This window comes from Porites lutea, chromosome 3 (assembly GCF_958299795.1).
Source record: "Porites lutea chromosome 3, jaPorLute2.1, whole genome shotgun sequence".
NCBI classification, from domain to species: domain Eukaryota; kingdom Metazoa; phylum Cnidaria; class Anthozoa; order Scleractinia; family Poritidae; genus Porites; species Porites lutea.
Genome location: NC_133203.1, coordinates 11,897,395 through 11,923,717, shown reverse-complemented (window position 1 = coordinate 11,923,717; position 26,323 = coordinate 11,897,395). Strand labels below are relative to the sequence as shown.

At 39.7% G+C, this 26,323-nt stretch overlaps 2 protein-coding genes and 1 non-coding gene across 4 annotated transcripts in view; 1 reads left to right on the top strand and 2 right to left on the bottom strand.

Annotated features, from left to right (window-relative positions):
- Positions 1 to 359, bottom strand: part of LOC140930476 (uncharacterized) — an 18,741-nt gene extending 18,382 nt beyond the window's left edge. For both annotated transcript variants that reach the window (XM_073380174.1, XM_073380176.1), the window contains exon 1: positions 224 to 359. In XM_073380174.1, the coding sequence (XP_073236275.1) occupies positions 224 to 319 (96 nt within the window). In that variant the 5' untranslated portion in view covers positions 320 to 359. The remainder of the gene's footprint in view (positions 1 to 223) is intronic.
- Positions 360 to 2,640: 2,281 nt separating this feature from the next.
- LOC140930471 (mitochondrial glutathione transporter SLC25A40-like) lies at positions 2,641 to 24,826 on the top strand. Its single transcript, XM_073380171.1, has 11 exons — positions 2,641 to 2,875; positions 12,230 to 12,289; positions 12,665 to 12,780; positions 13,896 to 13,963; positions 14,200 to 14,324; positions 18,164 to 18,241; positions 19,180 to 19,278; positions 21,983 to 22,074; positions 22,662 to 22,737; positions 23,089 to 23,178; positions 24,223 to 24,826. Exons 1-11 carry the CDS (start codon positions 2,785 to 2,787, stop codon positions 24,354 to 24,356), a joined length of 1,029 nt encoding a protein of 342 aa, XP_073236272.1. The 5' UTR covers positions 2,641 to 2,784; the 3' UTR covers positions 24,357 to 24,826.
- Trnan-guu (transfer RNA asparagine (anticodon GUU)) lies at positions 9,122 to 9,194 on the bottom strand. The gene has a single exon. It is a non-coding gene; the product is annotated as a tRNA-Asn (tRNA).
- Positions 24,827 to 26,323: the final 1,497 nt, after the last annotated feature.

The following is a 26,323-nucleotide window of genomic DNA, read 5'->3' as shown; positions in this document are numbered from 1 at the left end:
GAAAAAATACGTAAGCTTAATATTTATTTAGCGAGTCTTAAGTAAGTGCTTTTTCGCAAAATACAAGAATAAGGCAAAACTTAGACATTAAATTTCCTATGTCTCTGTCTAAAACAGCACCGAACACGAATAATTCAATCTCTTCTCCTCAAGTTTTGCATACATAAATTGCACATAAAACGCGAATTAGAGCGACACTAAAATCCACAGAGTTAGTACAGACCTTCGCCTTCTCCTTTGATGTTTCCTTCCCAATTCTACATAAAACTGCGTCTTTTTGTTCACATTGCCCATGATCTGTCTGGGCGGAAAACGCCATTACTCCTCCATATTACAAACCTACAGAAATCTTCCCACTCTCACTGGGAAATCGATTGGTTGAAAACAGGCACGTCATTAAATTCAACCAATCAAAACAGTCGTCTGTGAATATGATAAGGGTGGGGAGGGTAAGGAAAATATTCAACTTAGGCTGCTTTCAAATGAAATTTCGCTGTATTTATTTTTATTCTAATTATAACTTTTTGTTTCTTCGTAAATTTGCTTGCACGAACTTAAAAATAACTTAAAATCCTTCCACAATCGCCTACAACCTTAATGGTTGTTTTACACCTGTTTTAAAAAACGCTCAGTGACAACGAACTTTCCGGCACCTTCCAAAAGAGTCAGGGGCCCGTTTTTCGAAAATCCCGGTAACTTTTCGGGCTCGAAAAGCTGTTTTTTGTTTGCCGCGTTTGCATTCAAGATCAACGTTTCAATAATCTTGAAAATGAAAAATGACTCGCTACCAGTTAAGCTACTACAGTAGGTACTATTATTCAAAAAATTTTGATTTTAAAATTTTCGGGCCCGAAAAACCCCAGGTTAGTAAAAATGCCATAAAAATAGTCATCATCATCATCATCATGACTTTATTAAAGTGTCAGAACATGGTACTTAGCCGAGGGTAAAAACCCTCTACTAATTGGAGACACTGAAATAAGACTAATTTTAAATTAACAACTCTCAATCCTAAAAAAACTAGCCTAGATGAACTTACTATAAAATTATACAGCAATTTACAATAAAATTATAATGTTATTCAGCACAATAATATAATACAGTTATTCACATTAACTAGAATGTTCCGAATAAAATAAAAAAATAGTGATAACAAATAAATGAATAAATAAATGAAGCAATTAGGTCACTTTGAGTATCAGTTGCTACACAATACGCAGTTCTCACAATCAGACTTTAACTAAGCGAAAGATCAGGGGCACCCAATGTCAATCTTTGGAAAATATCTGTTCGGAAGACGATTTGAGATCTAGAATTTTTCGAAACATTTGTTGTAAAATGTCTTGCTTGCGTGCCTCTCCTAGGATTTTCGAACATCTAATAAATGGTATAAATGCCCATTTTAAAAGGATTTTAACCCTAAAAAGGTCACCTAGAATTTTGGGGGGCCCTTTTTCTGGCTGAAATTTTCGAAAAGGTAAGTTTTGATCCCTATAATTTTCGGATCACTAGACTTTCAGCTAGGAAATCCGAACAGATGGAAACATTTTTAGAGGATAAAAATATGCCTATATCTACCGTTTAAATACTAAAATACGTTTAACAATGCTATGTTCAAGTGGTTTTGAACTATTTTGTCGTTGGGTGCCCGTGAAAGATTGACGAAGACGAATCTGTCGTTTAAATGATTGTAGTGCTGGTAAATTTCTAAGATTGCTAGGCAGGCTATTCCACAATTTTGGTCCTAGATATCTTAATGAATGTTGACAAGGTACATGTAGCAGGAGCCCATGCTTGTAGTTATTTTTTCCATTTTTTACTGATTTATCTTCATCATAAGATGAAAGAAACATTTTTTATACAAGACTTTAAGCCAGCTTTTAATGTCAACATCAACAGTAAAAAGCTAATGCCTTTTGTATTAATTACTGTTAAGAAGTTGAATATATAGTCTCGTCATTTTCTTTAGCGCAAGCGGTCACTTAAGATCACGTTGAAAATGTATGTGAATAGCGCTACACACGAAACGTCAAGTTTATCAAAATGCGAAAGCTCACAATGTTTATCACCGCTGTTTGTGTTTTATTTTTGATCAAACTGCGATGGGGACGAGGTTGAAAAGTCTCGATGAGACATCTTTCTTCTTTCTTTTTTTTTTTTATCTAATAAAATTAGATCCTTTGATTTTATTTCGGAGCCTTGCAAGTATCTCGATTATCCTGATTACGAGGTTTGCCAGGAAGTTGCCTGGCTGCATGCATCAATTTTGCATTCCGCGCGGAGTTCGCACCATGCCACGGAGGTTGCAACAACCGGAGGACGATCCGGGAGGACATAACTGCAACCTAAACTGCAACCGAGTTACAGCCAACAGGTGCCCAGGGGCCCGTTTCCCGAAAATCCCGGTTTTTTTTCGGGCCCGAAATCAAATATTCAAATCGACATATAAGAATAAGGGCGCGGATCCTGCCTACCAAACTACTCCATTTTGTTTCATTAGCTGATAGTTCTATCATGGTAGATGCAAGACTATTGAAACCTGGATCTCTCGGAGACAGCCGCTTTTCGAGAAATGGGCCCCAGGTCTCACCTCGGCCTCAAGAATCGTCCTGCAGGCTAAAGAGTCTGGGAATGAGAGGTTGCCGTCGTGGATGAACATGGCGGATGGAAGTCCCCAGTTGCATTTGAAGCTTTCTCGAGGTGGTGTTTCTTTTATCTGCGAAAAGTACACTTTCCCTTTTTAGTTCGAGATTCAGTGGGATGTAAGGCTATTGTTGTAACACGATGAACAATTCTGTATCGAGCGGTGTGAAAATAACTCCCCTGCAGCAAATGATATCATCGTGCTCCGGGGCACTGATTACAAGTTTTTTTGGTAAGTTATTTCGTCATTTTGCTTAGACTTCATGTTTTTGAAAATTTTCTTCAGACCTCCCTTATTGCCTCTATGACTACGTCGTGTGATGGATTTATTAGGATTTTATTTGAGGTTTAAAAACTGATCTAAGCGTGGTCTGTATGAATGACGTAACAAATTGCGTAGATTACAGAGGTCGGTTATGGCCCGGTTCGTGAACTGTCTGCACTAAAACGGACTACACCTAAAAACTACATTTGGAATGCATACTACTGAAAGAAATGCTATTTATGTGTTTACATAAGCATGTACGTACCTTGCATCTATAAACTTATAGAACAGTCTGTAGATGTATGCATCCAAAATAGTATTTTAGGGATAGTCCATTATTTTAGGTAATCCATGGACTGGGGGACAGTATTTTGGAGGGCTCTTATGATACAGCATTCCTAAGTAAAATGTCACGGTTTACATTGAATGTACCTGATTGAAAAACATTGTCACTTAAAAAGTATGAACAAAGGACGATGAGATGAGTTTTCAAGGATTTATGGGTATACATTTATTAGCAAAGCAAGTTCAAAATTCTTTCAAAAAAAAGAAAACATTGTCATGAGCTGCTTGTGTGGATGCAAATCCGTAGAGTACTTTTTTTAGGGTATGCCGTTTACGTCTACAATAAAGAAAGCTTGTCTTATGATTTTGAAGTATGCGATAGTGATATGGCTATGCTCTTTAACTGTAGAGATCTTTGATGTGCACTTAACAGGTGAAGTGTTGTGAGCTTGTCGCCAAAAAAAAACTTGGAAACTGTTTGACCTTTTTTTGGATGCATCGTCACGAAAAAATTCCTTAATGTAAACTTTTTCCAGAAAGAACTTTAACTTTGTAATGCTAATAATTTTCTACCCATAAATCCATTAGGTCCCGGTGATTGTTCCTGGTTTATAATTCTCATTAGTGACAACGTTTTTTCTATCAGGTGTATACAGAGGGTTCATTAAGGTTTTGAACAGGAGGGCAACTGAGTTTGACACCCGGGCAAAGAATGGGCAGGGCCCGGAGAGCCTTGCCCCCTAGGGGGGTCCGGGGGCATGTTTCCCGGAAAATTTTGAAATTCTATAGTCGCAGGGATGTGTTTTCCTGCATTTTGAAGCTGCAGCAATGACTTTCAACAACCAAAAAAAGATAACTTTTCTAGACAATTTAATCATGATTTGATACCAATACCCACCGCACAAATTGGACTTTTTGGTTCTCTTTTAATAGCTCTGCTCATAATAATCTTTACTCAAAGTCACTGTCAGCATCTGAGCCGTAATCAGAGTCAGGGTCAGAGTCTACATCTTATCTTTAAAATTTCAATTACTAGACGGGAGGAGCATTGTTTTAACGTGAACGCACCGAAAATTTATTCATTGGCGTAAACCATAAGACGAATAAAAAAATCACATTTCGCTTCATTGAACATGATGATTAAGCCATTCAGTATATACAAGCAAGTAAAAGGTTAAATCACAGAGAAGTCTACTCACCTCTTGGCCTTTTCTCTACTGGAGGCCCTTTGGTTGAAGCCGAAAAATAATCCGCTATCGAACGTGTTCTTTTCAGGGCTGCCATGCTCACGTGCTCGCAACACTGATACATTTCAGGTGGTCGTTTATAAAGCACAGTTCTTTTCGCAAAGTGTTATGGGGCGATTCTTGTTTTTAACACATTTAACGAACGAGGGGATTTTATTCCGCGTGTAATAAAGTGGAAATTGCCGGCAAAGTATGTTTTACATTCAATAAGAATCATCAAGAAAAGGGCACGATTGTAACTTAAAACTGTTTTTGATCGTTCCTTGTATTAAAAAGAAGTTCTTTGAGATAAAAAGCAGCCGGGCAAAGTCGTGTTCACAGCCGGTCAATTTGCCCAGTGCCCAGCCCTTAATGAACCCCCTGTGTATATAACAAGTACTGTTTAGAAATTATGATACTAGTATGATACATATATCTTATTGAATGGTTTAGCTTGTAGTATCATGGAATAATTTTACAAGTCATGCACTCTGTATTTTGGAGAACCTGCAGGGTGAGTCATAATACAAGAGACAAGTAAAAGTATCCCACAATATTACACACTAAACTGTCAAATAAGAGATTTATTATTCAACTCTATTGAGCTAAAAAAGACTACAGAACTCAGTAAATGTTCACAACTACTTTGTCATTACCACTATTAAATTTAATCTGCACTGGGTTCTTTGAAAAAATTGGGTTTGATTTAGAATATTGCAGTTAAAGCAGTCTATTACAATAATTTGTTAAAAATGGTTAACCAACTGCCTCACTTAAGTGGAAGGTGGGTGCCTGGGCTACCCAGGGGCTTCCACTGTGGCCAGCAAGCCCCTAGCCATGGCTGGCAAATGCCCGCAACCCAGCCATGAGCCCCCATTCCAGGCACCCATTACACTGATGAAACAGTGGAAGGAAGAAAAATAAAGGATGGGAGGGGGGGAGACGTTAAGTGAACCGCTTCACGAACCACTGCACAAATGCTCAATGCTGAACTCACAGATTCTAGCAGTGTATTAATCTACCACATACCTTGTGAGCCTGCACTTATGGGATTGACCACTGGATTCCCGCTAAGCTCATGGGCCGCTTGACCACTAAGCTTGTGGATCTCTTGACCCCTAAACGTGTGGACCACTTAAATGCTAATCTTGTGAACTACTTAACCGCTAAGCTTGTGAACCGCTTGGCCGCTAAACTTGTGATGGTTAACTTAGTCAAATTACATTTAACCAAATTTAACCAACTGCCTCACTTAAGTGGAAGGTGGATGCCCGGATACCCAGGGGCTTCCACTGTGGCCAGCCAGTCCCTAGATAGAATGCTGCCCCCATGGCTGGCAAATCTCCGCAACCCAGCCATCAGCCCCCATTCCAAGCCAAGGGTACTCTCCGAGCTGACACAAACCAGATCCATGAGGGAAAGAGGGGCTCAGGGCTGGGGGAAGCCCTGGCCCCAAACTACCAAAGTCCTGAGGCACCCTACAAAAACAACTGGGAAAGGAGGATACGTAAGAAATACTTGTCAAGTGAGTAGGCTTGCTACTTCCACAATAGTACTGATGGGAGTGCAAATATAGATCTGATATGCATTGCTAGACCATCTACCAAGTGTCTTAATGAGGTGATCTGGTAAGCCATGAGAGGCTGCTAAAGTAGCTGTTGCAATGCAGAAGCTATAACTGGTGTAGCAACCAGGACCCCAGCATCAGAGAGGATAGATTGATTACTGGATGTCAGCCATTGGGGATGTAGAGGGGTGCCATCAGAGAGAAGGAAAAGTGGGCCAGGAGTTGAGCCACGGACATGTAGATACTGGGTAAGGGTTCATACAGGGCAGAGATCACGTTTTCCAGCACCAATGTAGATATAACAATGTTGGCGAAAGGGGTCCATCTTAGAGCACTCAATATGGATCCTGAAGCTGCCTGGATTGACTAGGGAATCTGCTTGGACATTGCTGACAACAAGGTGGATGTTGGGATTGATTTTAGATTTTAGATTTTTAACCTTAGATTTTTAACTTTTAGATTTTAGATTTTTAACTTTCATTTCTTGTGCAATGTATAATATATTTTTAAGCTTTGTAACTAATTTATCTCGGTATTTTATTGTAGTTTTTAGCTTTTAGGTTCTACGTTAACATAATGATTGTAAAGCGCCATGAAAGAGTAGCTGAATAACGCTTATAAATTATTATTATTATTATCATTATTAGTAAGTGGCAGGTGACGCTGAACTCACCAGCACATAAGAAACCAGAAAACCCGAGACAGCAGGCAGCCCAATGGTTGTAGTCAGAAAAGTCCAAGGACTGGAAGATAACGTGCATCAGCTCGATTGTGATGGGTTGGTGCTGATGCCTATTTGAGCCTTGGTGACGTTTGATAGCCCGCAATACACGCTGTAACCAAAGGCAACCAACCAGGCAGACCCTCCTCAATGTGAAGGGACTGGATTGCTGAAAGGTAAACCTTTATGGATGAATGGTGGAGAATATCGGCAAGATGACAGCAGAAATGGATGAGCACATATTTACTAGCTGGAAGAGCTGATCCTGAAGGAGATAGGCTATTGTCCTGAGCACAGAAATCCAAGAGGCGGTGTTGGGCAAAAGCATAAACTTTCCTAGTAGAAGGGGCAAGACCCTGAGTCAGGTAGAAGTGACATTAATCTGACAGCGAAGTTCTAACTCCAAGAGGAGCTGCTGTGGAATCTGGGTCAGAATGGAGTCTGCATGTGGGACTAGCCAGCGAAAATGTTGAAACTGAAAGCGAGACAGGGAGTCAGCGATTGGGTTAGACTTTCCTCTAACTGGGAAGGCAGTGAAAGAGAAGGAGTGATGAGCTGCCAACAAGGACAGATAGCGAACCAAGGAGGAGTTCTTGAAGTGCCAGACTGTAGAATCTCCACCACTGAGCGGTTATCTGATAGGAAGTTGACCCAGTTGGAGGCCCATTGGGACCACATAGGTAAGCTGCCACAACGATAGGGAAAAGTTTCTTGTACTCAGTGGACTGAGACACCGGTGCTGGGAACCATGCACCTGAAAACTAGTGACCCTGGAAAACTGCTCCTTAACCAACAGCCCATCGGGGAATGAAGCCCACTGGGGTACTGAAGGAAGCTGCAACCATTCCAGGACTGGAAAAACTCTTGCCATCAGGCTAGGTCAAGGAAGAACTCCTGATTGAGATAAATATTGGGTGGTCATCGCGACGAAAAGTGCCTAGCAGGTTGATCATTTGGTGCAAGAAAGAGCAACCTTGGAGTACGACCTTGCAATCATGCGGAAGGTGACCTATTAGAGACTCCAGTTCCTTGTGTTTACAGCAACACTTCTGTGACCATTCCTCCAACTAGGCAGTTATCCTATCAAATTTGTCCTGAGGAAAGCGCCTGCCAATTTAGAGAGTCCAGTTCAAGGCCCAGGATGGTTAGACACATCGACAGCCTTTCTTCTTTGTCTGCATGGAGGGGGATTCCAAGCTTAAAAAAATATTCAATAGACCTGTCCAGATTGTGTTGACAGACAGAGGAGCTGGAAGGGCCAAGAGTGTGAAAGTCATCAAGGTAATGCATCAGGAAGGTGATGTCCTAGTTTCACTTGGCTACCCACTCCACTAAGTCTGCTGTACATGTGAAGATGTATGGAGCTGACCTGATGCCGAAAGGCAGGAACATATCGACATAAGAGGCACCACACAATTTCATACCCAGCAACTGGCGATCTTCTGTATGGACTGGCACAATACAGTATGCATTTTGCACATCAAATTTCGCCAGAAGGGAACCCCGCCCCAGCTGCATTATACCTGTAATAATGTCATCTACCTTCATGTACTGTACAGAATAATCCTCGCCAACATTCCCATCATTGACACTGCGGACAGCAGGGCTTGACAGCTCTAGGATGAGATGCCATTTCCCAGGTAGATGGTGTTTGGGATGACGCCAAAACGGCTCACATAGAGGACAGGGAGGAGAGGCTAAGAGAAGGGGCCTGCCACCCTGCCTGTCTGAACTTCGAATTGCAAGTAATTGTCGATGACTTGAGGGTTTAGGAGTGCTGAAGCCTTGTTCCCCGTTGCTGACTTCAAGGAAGTACTGTATTTGAAGCCTAGGTGAAACCCATTGCGAAGGCCTTGGACCACGTGTGCAACTTTGTCTGGGTTAGGATGATCGCGGAGTTCCAACTGGAATCTATCCATGTTAATGGGAGCAAGCCGAGAAACCGGTCTTAAAGGACAAACGGCCGGAGAACACAACAAGTAACCAGAACTTGATAGATCCTGCTGCTAAGAAGGTGAAACAAAAGGGGAACACAACTCTAACCCTGAATGGTTACCATGAGAACCAGTGAGAACAGAATCAAAACTGAAAGTGAAGAATGATCATTGCATTAAATTTTCCAATTTAAGCAATTGGAAAGAGGAAGCCTAAAAAAAAAAGGGCTTCAACGGGATTCGAACCCGTGACCTCCGCTTTACCGGTGCGTTGCTCTACCAACTGAGGTATGAAGCCACACGTTGGGAGCGAGGTCAATTTATTGAGTTCAAATCTCCCGTGAGGAGTGAAATGATGTGAAGTATATATGAAATAATTCATTTTGAACTGCGGTTGTAGATGAAAGTGAAGAATGATCATCGCAGTAAATTTTCCAATTTAAGCAATTGGAAAGAAGAAGCCTGAAAAAAAAAAAATCAGGGCTTCTACGGGATTCGAACCCGTGACCTCCGCGTTAACGGTGCGTTGCTCTACCAACTGAGCTATGAAGCCACACATTGGGAGCGAGGTCAATTTATTGAGTTCATATCTCCTGTGAGGAGTGAAATGATGTGAAGTATATATGAAATAATTCATTTTTGAACTGCGGTTGTGACCGCGGAGGTCACGGGTTTGAATCCCGTTGAAGCCCTGATTTTTTTCAGGCTTCTTCTTTCCAACTGCTTAAATTGGAAAATTTACTGCGATGATCATTTTTCACTTTCATCTACAAACGCAGTTCAAAAATGAATTATTTCATATATACTTCACAGAATCAAAACTATGGTCAACTGAATTGGCTAGGAGAGGTGGCTTAGTCATGGCGGTGACCCCCCTTTGACTGAGAAGGGGAGCGGGACCGGTGTCTCCGTGCAGAGCGGTGAGGGGGCAGATGCGAGGGTGGTCCCGGTGGCACGTTTCACAGGAGTGACGAAACCGGCAGTGGCCAAAGGGCCAGCGACAGCACCCATCATTCCTTGAGTGCCAGTACTGGCTAGACTTGGGATTGCCCGAAGATGCCAGAGGCTCTGTTAGTGGCAAGGCAGAGGAAGTTGAGGAGCCCGAAGCAGCTGAAGTGGTCGCCAGAGATCTGGTGTGAAAATTGTAGAGGTCTGGGTGCATGCGACAACCTGAGGCTGGGGCTTCTTTTCTGAAGGCGATGTTGTAGTTGAGCCACGATTTATCAGAAAAGTGCCATGCTGTCTGAATAATGAGTAACTTGTACTAGTTTAAATCTTTTGCAGCAAGAGGGAAAGGTGTAGCAAAGAATCATACAAAAGATTGTGATGGCTTCTTTCCAGGTGATGATGCCTGCTATTTCGATGACCTGTTTCTTGGACCCTGATACCACCAGTTTTCCCTCCAAAAATGCTTGGTGTTCTATTTCTTGAGCTCAAATATTGTCTGGTAGTAGGTCAGCCAGGTTCACAAAAAGCCCTGCTGTAATTTTAGAAACAAGTTTATACAGGACTGGAGCATAGCCAGGACCCACCTTAAATGCTTTGTTGAGGTTTGAAAATGTGGAGGACTCAGATCCGGTCATGCCACCACAAGAGCCCCCCAACCACTACAGGCAAGTTGGCGGAGGACTTGGCAAGGAAAGTAGACACAACCAAGGACCCCAAAGGAGCTGTAGGTTGAAATAAACGAGGGCACAACAAACATACCTGAAGACTGGAGGTAGAGCAGGGAGTACTGGAGCTCAAGGATGCCTGGGACTGCGTTGAATTTGAAGCCGAGGAGAGAGGACCAGATGTCGCTGCCATGTTTGTGCTTCCGCCACTTCAATCTTGAAGGGAAGATAGCAATGAAGGTAGCAATTCTGCAAGAGCTCTTGAAATTGCCTGTGCTAAAGAGTTGTTGCCTGGTAGAGAAACAGGTTGACTTGGTGGTGAAGCTGGAGTGTTAAGCGGAGGAGCTGGTGTAGAACCACTACCAGAATGCGAAGACGCAGTAACCGGAGATGACATTGTAGACAAGCTGTTGTTTGTGGTGCGCATCCTGAAAGAACGCGATGACTTGCACGCCTTGAAAACTTGAAAGAAAAAGGATACAAGAAAAAACACGCTGTAGGACTGCTGCCCCATAAAACACTAAAAAAGACAAAAAATCACTAGCTGAACAGCTCCACAGACCACTGCACATAGCTCAACAAAGAACTCACAGATCCTAGCAGTGTACCAGGGTACCACCTTTCATGCAAGCCTGCGCTTATGGGATTGACTGCTGGATGCCCGCTAAGCTCGTGGACTGTTTGACTGCTCAACATGTGGACTGCTTAACTGCTAAACTTGTGAACCTCGTGACAGCTAAGTTCATGAACCACTTGGCGACTAAACTTGTGGACCGCTTGACCGCTAAGCTCATGGACCTTTTGATGGCATAACATGTGGACTGCTTGACCACTAAACTTGTGAACCGCTTGACAGCTAAGCGCATGAAAAACTTGACCGCTAAATTCCTGAACCGCTTGAGTGCTAAAAATGTGGACTGCGTAACCGCTAAACTTGTGAACCACTTGACAGCTAAGCTGATGAACCACTTGATTGCTAAACTTGTGGACCACTTAACTGGTAAGCTTGTGGACTGTTTGACCGCTAAACATGTGGACTGCTTGAACGCTAAGCTTGTGAACCGCTTGACAGCTAAGCTCATGAACCACTTGACTGCTAAACTCGTGGACCGCTTGACCGCTATGCTCGTGGTGGTTAACTTAGTTAAATTCCATTTAACCAAATGATAATGGTAACCCACTGATAGCTCATAGATAACAATTATTCACCGAAGTGGAGGTGGCTAGTATTGGATATTTACCGAGGCCGCAAAGCAGCGAGGTAAATATCCACTACTAGCCACCGACACTGAGGTGAATAATTGTTTTAGTATATACTAAAAGAGTGAGATAATTGAGCACAAAAGTGATGATTTTTAACTCATTTACTGTTGCCAACGATTACAATTTTGGCGTGCGATGACCGAACGGCCATGGTCGTCGCTTTTTCTTAGTGACGCATAAAACTTTTGAAGGCGTTTGTTTAGCTCTTGTGGGGAAGTTTCTTCAAAAGGACTTGTGAATTCTGTTTGTATTTAAAATAATTCTGTAAAAAAGATTATTAAATTTAGTTTTAAGCTTATTTATGAACAAGTCAACTAAACAAAGTAATGCAAGACTTAAGCTTTATTTGCATTTGTAAACAAAAAACTTTTTCACCGGTTTTATCGAGAACTATTCAAGTAAAAAAGACAAAGCTTTACCTGTTAAAACTTCCAAACCGAACTTTGTCACCTTCTTCATGTATTTCGGAAATAGCTTGCTTGATTAGTTGTGAAATTTCTGAGTTTGTTGCGGCAGCAAATCGGGAAGGCATTTTGCTCGCAACCTACGCCAGTTTGGCGTCACTTGCTCGGAGGAACTGGAGGTGAATCAGTGAATAGTGCAGGATATTCACTGATTGAGTAGGCAATCCGAGCATGCGAAAAATACTATCCACTATTTTAGTATATACTAAACTGAATTATTCACTAGTTGATCTCTCTTTAATTTACAGTTACACCCTTAGATGTGGTAAAAACAAGACTACAGGCTCAGCTCAAACCTGTTCCTAAATGTAAGGTTTCATAACATTTCACTGATCTTATCTTGACTGTTGTTGTTTTTCCCTTAGAATATAATTTTATTATTTCTATTATAATAAAGTCAACGTCTTATTTCTAGCAAGCCAAGTGTGTCTGTGAACGTTCTAGCAAAGATATAGCAGAAAGAGAAAGCCAGATTGATTGAAGAAATAATATTTCCTTGCCAATTTTATTGAATGTGTGAATGCAATTTAGGTTGCTAGCCCTTTAAAATGGACACCTTTAGCTACTCTTTACTATCAAAGTTAAATACAGTGCACAGTCTCTCTTAAGACTGGCATTTAATTTGTTACCACTGATAACTGTCTAACAAAGAGTGGACTGTGTTTCTCTTATTTCTTCACAAGCTCCTTGTTATTTGTTCTGCAATGGCCTTATGGATCATCTTTGTTTATGTGCCAACCTTGGTTCTCCATTCAGACCATTTCCCCATGTTCCACATCCACCATTCAATTCAACAGTGGTAAGGTCATAACAAGAAAAGTGAGTATGATGTGAAGAATTATGCTGATTGAGGTGGATAGCAGCCTCCAAGATCTACACAATTTTTCATGTCATACAAAAAGCAAATTCAATAATAATATTTTTTTTATTATTCAATCAAAATAAATTCTAAATTCTTAACAAACTTGCCTCCTTGTAGACTTTCCTTAAACAACTGCCTTTCTTTTCAGCACAGTTTGTGGATATAAACTTATGTTTTTCCATGCAGATACTCTTTCAGAGGCAGATGACATCCCTTGAGCAATAGTTTTTGTGTATTACCGTATTTTGTGCAGTCAGTTTTAGTCTGAAATTCATCTAGTATTTTGTCTGCGGATAGCCGTGAACACCATTTTTCTTTTGTTCACTCAGGCATAATAACATCATATCGATGGGTATTGTTTGTAAAGCAGTTGTATGCCTAGTTTTATACATTGTTCTTTTAAAGCTCTATAACTTTTAGTTTGTCACAATTAATACCTCTGTTTTAATACCACCTTATACTTTGATTGGATCTGAAAGAATAATTATTATCAGACCTTGTTGAAAAGCTCAAGTATCGGACAAAGTCGACTTGGAAAAATGTAAATGCCAAAAAAGGCAATGTTGCAAGCACTTGCTAAAAGCTTGAGGTATCAGATCATTTGTCTTGAGCAAAATCTTCTGGTACAAATTCAAGTTGCCTGAAGATTGTCAACAAGAACATCAGGGCCCAGTTTGTTCGAAGGCAGATTAGCGTTTAACCCAGGTTTCTTTTTCTTTTGTTCAAAAGCTTTTTCTCAGATAATTTTCTCTGTTATTTTTAAGAGCATCCGATCATCAACTTGTTGACAAAAAGAATTAAACTGAATTTACTTTTTAAGCTTTAAGATCTGAATTCAATTTTTGAACTATCCCTGGGTTTTCTTAACCCAGCTTTGAACAACCCGGCCCAGTAATGTACATGTAGCATGAGAGTTTGGTCATAGCACTTGTCTCTGACTTTGATTATAGAAGGATTCTTTTATATTAAACAAGAACTTAGAAAAAAAGTCTGTACTACCACAACTCAAGCAGTATGACTGAGTAATTGTAACTATATCCATCCCTGTTTAGGATGCTTTGATCAAAATTCCACGATATGAAGGCTTATCAGCTTTATGGAAAGGACTACCACCAACTCTGTAAGCAAAAATCCATGTAGATGTACATTTATTATGTCATGAAGTTTTATTTGAGACATGCATATTATACGTAGCTCTAGATACAAATATATTAAAAGGGGTACTTTCAATCAGCTCATCAGATGCTGATTGATAATTATGTAAAAAATTCTCTTGGTAGCCAATATTTAATTCATGCTTGTGTTCTTTCTTTGAGTTTCACAAACCACTTATGTTATGTGTAATATATTTTTCAGTGTGATGGCTGTTCCAAATACCATGATTTATTTCACACTTTATGATCAACTTAAAGTGAAGTATGGCTTTGTAGAAGGACAACAAAATGTTTGGTCGCCAATGTTTGCTGGAGTAACTGCTCGGAGTAAGAATAATTCTATACTACAGATCTAGTTATGCTAGACCTTTCCCAAGCTCTGTGAGAGCTGTAGGAAAAGTTCAGTCATTCTGGGATTTGATTGCTTTCTTGTTTGCTGCTACATGCGGGTAAATTCCCAACAAAAGGAAAAAAATCACATGTACAGCTGTAAACCTTTTAACCTTTTTTGATAGAATATATACCTCTTATTAGACAAGTTTGAGGTCTGTACAATGTAAATTAAGAAGCAATTTTTTTTCCATTGATTTACGGCCCAAGCATGCGAAAGTTGGCCAATCACAGGGTGAAAACAGACTTAGTCTTATAATAATAATTAGCAATTACTGAATGGTGTTGACTATGATATGAGGAATTATGCAGATCGAGGAGGATGTTATCAGTGGTTAACTATCTTCTTTCGAGATCTGTATAATTCTTCACATCATTAAGAGAGCCAACATTTAATAATTGTTTTATTGTTCATTCAAAATATTTCTAAATTCTTAGCAAGCTTTAAGGGAAGGTACGTTCTTAATTGTTGGGAGGGGGGGGGGGGTATTTTAATCTTTTTGCTGATAATTTCCTGGCCCTCCCCTTTTCCTTACCTGGTAAACATGTGACCCCTCCTTCTTAGACAAAACAGAAACCTGTGACCCTCCCCCATTCCTATCCTTCCATTGCATATGCATCGGCTCACCACCATCGGCAACTCCACACCCCTTCTCTGACTATGACAAGCTTCCTGATTTCCATTATCTACCACTATCAGCAACATTTATCTATGGTCGTGAACCTTATAATTTTCAGTCTGAGCTCAAATGAAAAGAATGTTCCACAAAAACAAATTAAATCCAGGAGACAGCAAGACAATAGTTGAATTTTAATTTTTCTCGGAAGTATATAGTCCCGCAGACGTTTTTCAAGGACTATGTTGATCACCCTTCTCAAACTGAAATGCGTGAGGAAAAGTGAAGACCTGAAAGTGAAAGACAGCAAATGCAGTGGCTGGAACAAGTTTACAATGACATTGAATGAGAGCATTTGTACAATTCTGACCAAAAAAATATCGTCCTTGAAAGTTCATGAACTTAATTTGTACTTGGTACGTCATGGAATCGTGTTTAAGGGGAAGAAGTCAGAGAAAATGGCATGTATAAAGGCACATATCGCTAAGAGGATCTTATCAGGCATGGAGAAAGGGACGCCACTTTGTGAAGAAACTTTAAATTTGGGCTCAGAAAGTGATGTAGAGGAAAGGATTGTAGGATCTGAAATATCATCAACATTGTCAAGTGAATTGAGTGAAGGGGCACCCAATGTCAATTTTCCGAAAATATCTGTTCCGAAGACCATTTGAGATCTAGAATTTTTAGAACATTTGTTGTAAAATTCCTTGCTTACCTGTCTCTCCGAGGATTTTCGAACATCTATAGAAATGGTATAATTGCCCATTTTTAATGGATTTTCACCCTAAAAAGGTCACCTAGAATTTTCAGGAGCCTTTTTTCTGGCTGAAATTTTCGAAAAGCTAAGTTTTGATCCCTATAATTTTCTGATCACTAGACTTTCAGCTAGGAAATCCGAACAGATAAAAAATTTTTAGGGAATAAAAATATGCCTATATCTACCGTTTAAATACTAAAATAAGTTTAACAATGCGATGTTTAAGTCGTTTCGAACTATATTATCGTTGGGTGCCCCTTATAAGTGACAGCCCAGCACTGCATACAGTGGTACGTCAACGTTCGGCCTAGTCTGAATTTCATCTGATTACTTTGAGTCGTTACTACTCCTTCAGTAACGTCTGAATCGACCAACTGTTAATGTCGTCCAGTGACATCACTACTCCTTGACCTTTGCTTTAATTCATGCAAAAAGTTAAACACGATTTTCAAGTGGCAAACCGAGAAACATCGTTTGGAAATGTCTGCATGATACAGAATTGCTTTATTTTTTCGATCATAATTCATGTTTAACGTTCAAACTATCAACTGCATGCAGTACAACTCTGAACCAGTTGTACTGAATTCTATAATCAAACTCAGTCGCAATCACCCAATGAAATAAACACACACATGAAACACTTAGTTCAAAAACACAATGATTTACTTTAATTGAAAAGAAGCTATTTGGTCCTTAACAAAGAAAAAAAAACGAGGAAACAAGAAAGAAAAGCTAACAGAATCCTTACACTTGACGGTGAAAATAGCAAGAAGGTCAAATTATAACATTGATCTCAGAAAACTTAGCGTAAACAAAATCACCAGCCAACGAAACCACAAAGCGGCTTTAAATGAAAAACCTACCGACTCTCCGCAATGATTCTTCATTCGCAGTTCAATTTAGCATTTCAGTTTCAAAGACAAGGGCAATTTTGCTGTTTAAGATAAAGATTAAGCTTATCGAAATGTTTGAACTACACTAAAGAATGCCTGGGATGCGATCCGCTGAATATCAAGCAACAATCCTGCTAAAATTTTTCATAATTATACATAATTCAGCGGCAGATCCAGGATTTTTTTTAGGAGCGGGTGCACTCGTCTCTTGCTCTACTTCAACACCAATAAACCACACAGTTGCTTCTTTTTTTTTTTTTTTTGCAGAATACCAGTTGTATTAGAAAACCGCAGGTTAACTCGGGGGGGAGGGGGTGTGCGCACCCCCTGCACCCTCCCCCTAGATCCGCACCTGTAATTATGCAAATGTTTAGACAATCAACCAATCAAAATCACTTCCAGGTTTTCGGGTAGTGAGTGACGTCACTGGACAGCATTAACGGCCTGACGATTCAGACGTTGTTGAGAGGAGAAAACGACCCGAAACAATCGGATGAATTTCAGGCTATGTTCAGCCCAAAGAGAACAGTAGTCAGCCAAGTCAGTTGTGTGCCATGGCAGAACAAGAAGGAAAAAGAGAGAGTGAATGAATCTGATGAAAGAACTGTAATAAAAATGAGGTTAAATAAAATATTTAACACAGTTAACAACAAGGAGCGTGGTCAGTCGTTTGGCTCAATTGCGGTCAGCTGTGCTTGCATCACCTCCATGTGCTCAGTACAGCGTTTTCCTGAAGGCTACTCTCTTTATTCTTCCACTGACAAATCATTGTGACAGGTGTCTGGTTCCATTGGCGTAGGGGCTCATGGCTGGAGGGCGAGGTTTTGCTAGGGCGTAACTCTGTCTAAGGGCAGGCTGCGCCAAAAGTGGAAGCCCCTGAAGCCCACCTCTACTAAGGGACGCAGATGTTAACAGCAAAACAGGAGTCTTTAGTAATAAAGTTCTTGTTCAATCGGAAGGACTGTTACGAAGCTTTATAATATGAAAAAATGACGTCAGTGTGGTAACTGAACACATTTCCACAAACCACTGTGAAAAAAAGAGGCTTTATCCTCCCTTAATACCTTTTAAAATAATGGTTGACCCTCCCCAATGGTCCCATTTCTTTTGGATGACCCTCCTCTCCGAAGTGCCAGCTCTCCCCCCCCCCCCCCCCCCCCAATTAAAACCGACCTTCCCCTACCTTCTCTTAGACTTTCTTCAAAACTTTAGCCTATTTCTCCACATGGTTTCAGGATATAAAAGGATGCTTTTTCTTGCAGATACTCCTAAAAAAAAACATCGAGCAATATGTTTTGTGTATTTTTGCTTTCTTCCATTCAGTTTTACTCAGAAATAGAGCTATAATTTATCTTCAGATAGCCATGATCGCCATTTTTTAGTTCACTCATGAATAAAATAGTAGCAGTGCCTGGAAACGAGGTTGATCAATGGTCTATGCAGCCCATAGTTTCTTTCTATGGGTCCCAACTTTGTCCCGAGTTGACATTTTGAATGTTTTATTTGTAGCTATTTCCATTACCTGCATCTCACCTATCGAAATGATCAGGACTAAAATGCAAGCCATGAAAGGGTTCAGCTATAAAGGTACAAAGTGATCTAAATATATACTTTTTATTGTTTCTATTTTGTGTGTGTTAAGGTTGTATTTGTGCATTGAATCTCTGTTGAGTAGTGATAGCAAGCTTCCAACAGGGAAATACTTTTAGAACTTCTTAACTGTAAAGATACTGGAACAAACTGACAGAAAAAAATAAAGCAGGGGTCTACAAGAATGCATTTCTTTGATGTCCACCGCATGACTACACCGTGAAACCTCCTCATACAATGTTTGATGGACAACATGAACGTACAATGATAAATTTTCCTTTCTCTTTTTTAATCTGGATAAAGTCATTAAGAACTTACCTCAATTTGACAAATTGAACTGGTCCAAATGACGTGATGAAGTTTGAAAGGACACAAATTCATTTTTTTAGCAATGTCTTCACTGCCGTCATCATCACTGTTGCTTAAGCTCCCTACTGTGAAAATAACAAACATGATTTCAGACTATCTACTGGAGTGTGTCTGCGCAAGCTTAAACACAAATAAGAAAAAGGGTACAGTTGGTCGGTCATACAGGGCTAAAAAAAAAGTCCATTTCAGTCATCTGGAACGAGTAGTTTTTCTTTCTGGGCAAGGGTCCAAGGCAAGTCATTCTTCAATGAAATCATTAGCTAAGAGAAGCAACTAAGTTGCAACAGGCAAGAAAAAGATGAGAGATGCTTGCCCACCGACATGCTAGATTTATAATTCATGTCATATGATTGAAGTGCAGAAAACTGGATAATGAAATTGTTATTTGATGCAGCCAAATTTTAACACAGACTTTCTGTAAATACAGATTATATTTCACAGTCTCACTTCTTCTACCTTTATTCATGTTCAGTTTTATGAGGTTACCTTCAGTTGGTTCTGTTTAATTCTCTACTTCTACTGTAAGAACTTGGAATAAATATTGTTTTTTATAATTATTTAAATAGAGCTAGTCAAAGTCACCAAGAATGCCGTTGAGCAAGGTGGAATATTATCACTTTGGCAAGGACTGGGACCAACACTTCTGAGGGATGTTCCATTTTCAGGTACTCATTAACATAGTGTACTATCAGTAGAAACACATTCTGTTTGGTAGCACAAATCAGAAGTGATGGAGGAATAGAAACACAGGCTCACAACTCTGCTGATTTGTGACTTGCATCACAGATATCCGTAAAGTTTTGAAAGTAACAACCCCCTGAATGCAATGACACTTCGAAAAAAGTCGTTGGTAAAATTTCACACCAAGTGTTTCCAAATGCCAAAAGTAGCAACTTCCAAAAATAATGACCCTCCGAAAGTAGCGATATCTAAAAAGTAATTTCCCTTTTTGCTAGAAATAACAGAAAGTATAGATACAGCCTTTACCAAACTAATCCGAGGTTAATTTTAATGGTTATAATGATCACATTCCTTTATGTAACATACATACATACATACTAACTTTATTCAAGATGTAAACAAGCTTATTTACAGGAAAAACAGATATTAAAAGAGATCTTGAAAAGGGAGTTGAGAGGTTACCCCTACATTAGAACTCCCAAACAGAAATAGAAAACGCTAAATAAAAAATCAAATACAATACAAGTATCCAAACATCAAGGCCTTCATTAAAGCACGGTTCTAGTTTAAAAGTTATTCAATAGATAATGATGAAGCTTTTTTTTAAAATAATGAAGGCTTTCAGCTTCTACTACGTCTCTTGATAAATCGTTCAATTTTGAAACTATTCTAATAAAAAAAGAATATTTGTAGCAATCGAGTCTTGCTCTTTTGACATAGAATATTTGAAAGGGTGATTCGCTCTTGTTGACCCAACTTTTGAGAATTCGAGCGTGTAGCAATCAATTAAAGATGAATCATTTCTACGGTCAGATAGTGTCGACCGGCCATTTCAACAATTTACAATGATCGACATAAGTGCCATTAAGTGCTAATCTAAATGCCCAAAGGTACATTACCATTTTTTTTTAAAAAGTCTTCCTTTCATCTGTGAATACCCCTACCTTTAATCAAACAATTTGTTTGAATTTTTATTTAAACAGCAATAATATGAAATAAGTTTCTCCAAATAAAAAGTGTGGCTGTTTTCACATTTGTCATGATTTTATTACCATACCGGTAACTTCGTACAGCCCATGTACAGTGCATGTTTTAGCTACCTGAAAGAAGTCACCTCCCAAACATAGTGATCCTTCGAAAATAGCGATAGGAAAAGGCTGCTAAATCCAAAAGTAATGAGGTTCGTTTCTTTTGGAACTTTACGGTAGCTGTTAGAACTATGATTGTATCCTTAGCACAACATCAATAGTTGCTATGTTTAGGGTGTCTATAAATGTTGTTGTAGGCCTTTGTTAATGTCTTCTAGTGTCTAGCGTCCAGAGCCATTCCTTTGCTGTGCCATATGCAGTGACCAGACAACTGCATTGTCAGTCCCCTTACCCTCTCAGGTTGAGATATCTTAGCTAGGTACATGTATCATGTTTATACAATGAATATTTAATAGTGCTGTCATTAGCATTTTCAAGTGTGTGCTGTGAAGCTTCTTGTTTATGGATACATTTGCTTGGTATGTCTCAGCCTTGTACGGGAGGTTAGGTTCAGTCATTTTTTAGAATGTCTACTTTTTCAGACTTCTTTGGGCCCTGCTTTTCCTTACCTGCCTTGTGTGTCAGTGCCATCCATGCTCTCCCTTTCCTGGTGACAAAGTAAAACTCCTCACTCTGGAGGTGACCATCCAGGAATTTGAAGTTTGACACTTTTTTTGGTATGATTCCATTTGATAATGTGATGGCTATGATGTGATTTTATGGTTGGAGATTATGAACTCTGTCCCCTCGGCTTCAGTCTAAGTCCAATGTCATTTGCCTCCTTCTCCAGTTTATCACCTTTGGCGCCTGGGGCTCTCTCCACATCTTGTAATGTCAAGTTAACATACATTACAGCTCACCTGACTTCCTTGACGAGTCTTTAAGATGTTAGTGTGTGAGCACTGGGAAAACTTCTCAGTATGAAAGCTATTTTGGTTAGGCCTCAAACGCTGTTCAAGAGAAGGTTTCCCTCAGTTCAAAATAATAATTAACTCCTGAATAAAATTATTTTATTCATGAGTTAACTTTGGACCTCAACGAGTAGGATTCCGCTTTCCCTCTCTGAGTAACGTAGTACAATATTCAAGACCTATGCTATCGAGGTGACATCTTTTGATGACTTTGGGAGAGGTGTGGTTGGTGGTCTGGTGCTTCTGCCTTCGCTCAATTTGCAGTTCACAACCTAATAATGTTCTGATAGCGTGAACGCATCATCATTATTTTATTTCAACGCCTTCAAAAAACATTGGCAGAAGTGACTTGTTGTCACTATTGATAGAAGCAACTGACCTAAGTAGTTTGCTTAAGGTGTTTCAATACATTCAAATCGCAGCAGAGAGTGCAAGTAGTCCACTTCCAGTTGACGTGCGTCGCTAAAAAACGTCACTGCTTAAACTCCCTAATCCTTCAAGTTATTTTTCTTCCTGTTGACTGTGAATCCTCCTCTTTATTCTGTGTAGTATGTTGTGACTTAGCAGAAAGTTATCCATTTTCTATTACTTGCCTGTGTTACTTGTAATCAACTAAGCAAGAAAACAATAATGCTACATGATGAAGTGAGTTCCCATCTTCCATTAGATCATACAAAATAATAAATGGATTGTGGACTAACTGGAATTAATTCAACTACTGACCGATTATTGTTGGATGTGTTTTTCAGCTGTGTACTGGGGAGGCTATGAGTTTCTTAAGTCTAAATCCTCTGATTCTGGATTGATGATAAATTTTTTATCTGGAGCCACTTCAGGAGCTGTGAGTGCAGTATAGTCATATCAGTTACTTTAGTCAATCCCCTATTCAGCCTTTACCTTGGTCAAGGGGCTAAGGGGGTGGGGGTGAACATGTTGACTGTTTAACAGAGTTGAAGACAACAGAAGTATTAAGTGCAATGACTTGAAAATGTGACCACGAATGCTTATTTATTAGTCCTATATTTATGCCTAAAAAATAGGAGGGGGGGAGGGGAATGGATCACTTAGTTGTTTGACTTTTGAGGGGAGGGGCTGCTCATTTTAAATATAAACACGGGATAGGAGTAGCTATACACTTATGCCGGAAAACAAGTGTGGTAAAAATATAAACTTTTCAAAATATTAAACTACCGTATCACGCAGTCGACAGCCCAATGAACCCGCGTTATAGGGATCTTGTTGGGGAAGATTTGCAATATTTTCTGCAAGTGACTTCTTAATACATGTTTGATTGCATTTTTGTTAGTTTATAGCAGTCCAAGAATAATAACAAGTAATCTGTGCATTGACTCAAAGGTTCCTGGATGTAGAAAGGTGGTGTTATGATATGCAGGTGCTCAGCAATTATATTTTGTACTTTTTTTCCAGATCGCAGCGTTACTAACTACTCCTTTTGATGTAGTGAAGACGCATCGTCAAATGGAGCTGGGTGAACTTGTATTCAGTAAGCTTAAACTATACATGTGTATCGTTGCTACTTACTCTATTTATGAACACTTTGCTGTCCAAAAAATGATTATCATAAACTTCCGCTAAGGTTACTATATTTTAAGCTTCCTTTCCAAAAGTCAGCATTTAATAAAAGATTTTGGTATTTGTAGTCAAGTGACTTCATTTTGTAAATGTCCTGTTAGGAAGGGCACGATGATACTGTGTTTACTGGGATGCAATTATTCAAACATTAGCTGGCTTTTCTTTATGATGCTTCATGTTTGCGAGATAATTCTAATTTAGGAAAAAGTGTCATTACATCTGCCAAACAACTGAGCATTACTAAACTAAATTGTTTAAACAGGTGATCCAAAAGCCGCCAAGAAACTTTCCTTTACGTTCTCCATAATGTCTCAGCTGTACAGAGAAAGTGGCTGGAGGAGTCTGTTTGCTGGTAAGGACCATAACGAGAACTACAGTAACACCCTAAAACCTAGCCTCCATAACAGACTCCGATCTGAGATTATCATAGTAGAACACATCGCGTAAGGTCCTAGCGTATCGTAAGGTACAAGCGTTTTCTCGTTGCTTGATGTTCTGCTCTTGGTTGACTGAGTTTGAAACTCCCGCAAGTACTAATATATCCAGAACTCTGCTTATCTCAGTTACGAGGTTTCAGATTTTGCGCTCAACAGCCCTGGTCATTGAACCGTTTAAGTTCACTTATATTCACTACATCCGATATGAGGTTTTCAAACAGCTCATCTTTTATTATATTAATTTTGGTTACGACTGCATGGGCCGGTCAAGTGGAAAACCGTGGCTAAAGTCGGAGTTCGAACAGGGTACAAAACTAAATAAGCCGTGATTACATCAAGTCAAACGAACCAATTTTTTTGTTATGTTAGCGCCAGTACCTGTAAAAATATTTCTGACCACACACGCATTCAGTTAGCAATCATTTGTAACGAGCACGGCAGGCGTTTACTAGAGTGCTTTTTTTAACTTTATCAGACCTCTGATTTCAACTTCTAAGCTTATACTATGCCGCCTGTTTAAAAACTGGGCACTGCATGTAACTACATGTCACGAAAGACAATAACATTCTGGGCGATCTTCCTCTCGCTTCATGTTTGACAATGTAAAAAACGTTTGCTTTTAGCAGGATGTCACATACTGCTTAGAAGCAAGTGTTAGGCGAAAAATTTATCACTATTATAATTTAATGATAAATGTTTGGCCCAGCCCAACGGCAGAACGCTGGCGTTTTTTGCGGAAAAACGAAACTTAGTGTATTTTAGAAACAAGAAAGTTGTTTCTGCAATGTTTCTTATAATGAGTCCCTTTATTTGCATTCCATGGTTTTCTAAAGTGCGTTCTGAACCACAATTTTTGGGTTTGATTGGTTGACCATTTCCTAGATATGGGTTGCCGCACTTGCTTGTGTCCACTTGTGTCCGAGCGTCGCTAAAAACAGTTCAATGTATTATTTTTTCAGGAGTGACAGCACGGATAATAAAAGTTGCCCCAGCTTGTGCAATTATGATCAGCACATATGAATTTTCCAAGTCTTTCTTCCGCCAGTACAACATGGAGAACATAGCTTCCGTAACGACTTCTGACCTAACATAACGGTCTGCAAAGTTAATACCGCATCGGCAAACAAGTGCCACGTGGCTTACAAAGATAGAACAGCTTGGTGAAGATAGTCTGGACTCGTAGACGTCTTTGATCACCACAGTTGGTCTTGTTACAGCAGCTAACATTTAAAGGATCACATTTAAAACACCCAAAGTCATACATCATAATCGACTGGTCTTGAGCTGCAGCAACTGAAGTTTGTTACCCCACTTTTTATAAGCAGTCGTTTTATACACTGCATGTATGTGCCGCAAACTGAAATTAATTAATCTAGAGTGCATTCGTTTGGGATGATCAAGTCAGGATTTATGACGGATCCAAATCACTTGAATCCTCCGGCATCAAAGGAACCGATGAATGGTCCATTAGGACGACAGTCAGCATAATGTATTTCCGACAAGATGCATCTGACCTCCTCGGTCGTATGTCCTTTTTAGAAATAAAAGTCGTTTCCAGGCCTACATTGTGTACTTTGAAGAAAAAAGACGCTGTGGAAGCGTATATGTGGGCGTCGTTGTACTAGGAGTATGAGAAGTTTTTAAGTACATTAGGGATGTGTGAGTAGTGCAGTAGCGTCGCATATTTTATAGGTTGGTTGTGATGTGTGAAGTGGTAGGCATGGAGTTATATTGGATGTGGATCGGTAAGATAATGGCGGTAGTTTGCTAATCAGTGAAACTAGTTTCTCACAGAATTTGATAGAAAGTAACAAAAAATTTTTTTTGTGAGGTAGTTGTGGGAGTGCTAATTTGGTTATCAAGGGATAGTGTAGTTCCAGTCTGTTGAAATGAAGCGGTAGTTGTGAAAGCCAGTTATTGAAAACATACTTGTACTTATTTTTATGTTGGTAGGGTTTTTGTTTATGATTGTTTTTCGGTTATTTTCGATAATATTTGTATGAAGAGAACGTGGATAAGGGAAAGTTCATTTGATTTGGAGAAGGGGCTATGAAGATATTTGGGGAGGGTGAAATTTTGGGTGTGTGGGTTCGAGGAGCTTTGAAAAATCGGTGAGGTCAAGGGAGAAGGCGTAAAAATCTGGCAATAGAACTAAGGACCTGATTACATTGATGAGGTTGTCTCGCTTTGCAGAGATCTCGGCACTTTAGTTAAACGAAACAAAAGTCAACTTTACGATTACATGACAACCGAGCCAGTCCGGTTAGCTGGGATCCCAGTATTGTGATGTCGGGATCCCGGCAGGAAATTTTCCAAGTAATCACGCTTCCCTGGTAGCCCGGTTAATGAACGAAGCGAGAAACGTGCACACTACTTCCAATCTCTTTATAACTGAAAATGGCGGCTCCAGGCCGGCCCGGCTCATGTATTACAGGGACAAAAGTCACCTCGGCAGAGCTAGCCAGCCCGGATCATGTAATCAGGCTTTACTATGAGTTGTATTGTCACGCGGTTAGGACGTGAAAGCTTTGGAGTTTGCCGCTTTCGTGATTCGTGTATGAGAACAATCGACTTGATCTAGTTAGCCCAAGGGTTTTAAAAATAACTGTCACGCACGCAGTTTGCACGTGAAGATATTGGACTTGGCCCCTTTTACGCCTTGAACGTGAAAGAATGTAACTTTTTTACGAGTTCATATTGCTCAATAAGATTTTAAGAAATCGCCTCTTATCCGAACATATGCAATGAAATTATGCATCATTCAATGTTAAGAATTATAGGCGAACATCAATTAGCTTTAATAAAATTATCAAACTGCCGAAATAATTTATATGTGGCCACTCATGGCATGTCATTCCCCTCAGTGAAACAATCCCGTATTTATCTCATGCACTATCGCGAAATTTTGCGTCATTGCGTAACATCTTTGGCTCTCGAAATATTGTCAAACTCTTGGCTGTAAACCAAACCCGTCAATTCCACAGTGTGATTGTCAAAGTTTAACACTACCAACGATTCAAAAATATTGATTACTTCTAAAACTCAAACAACACATAAAGC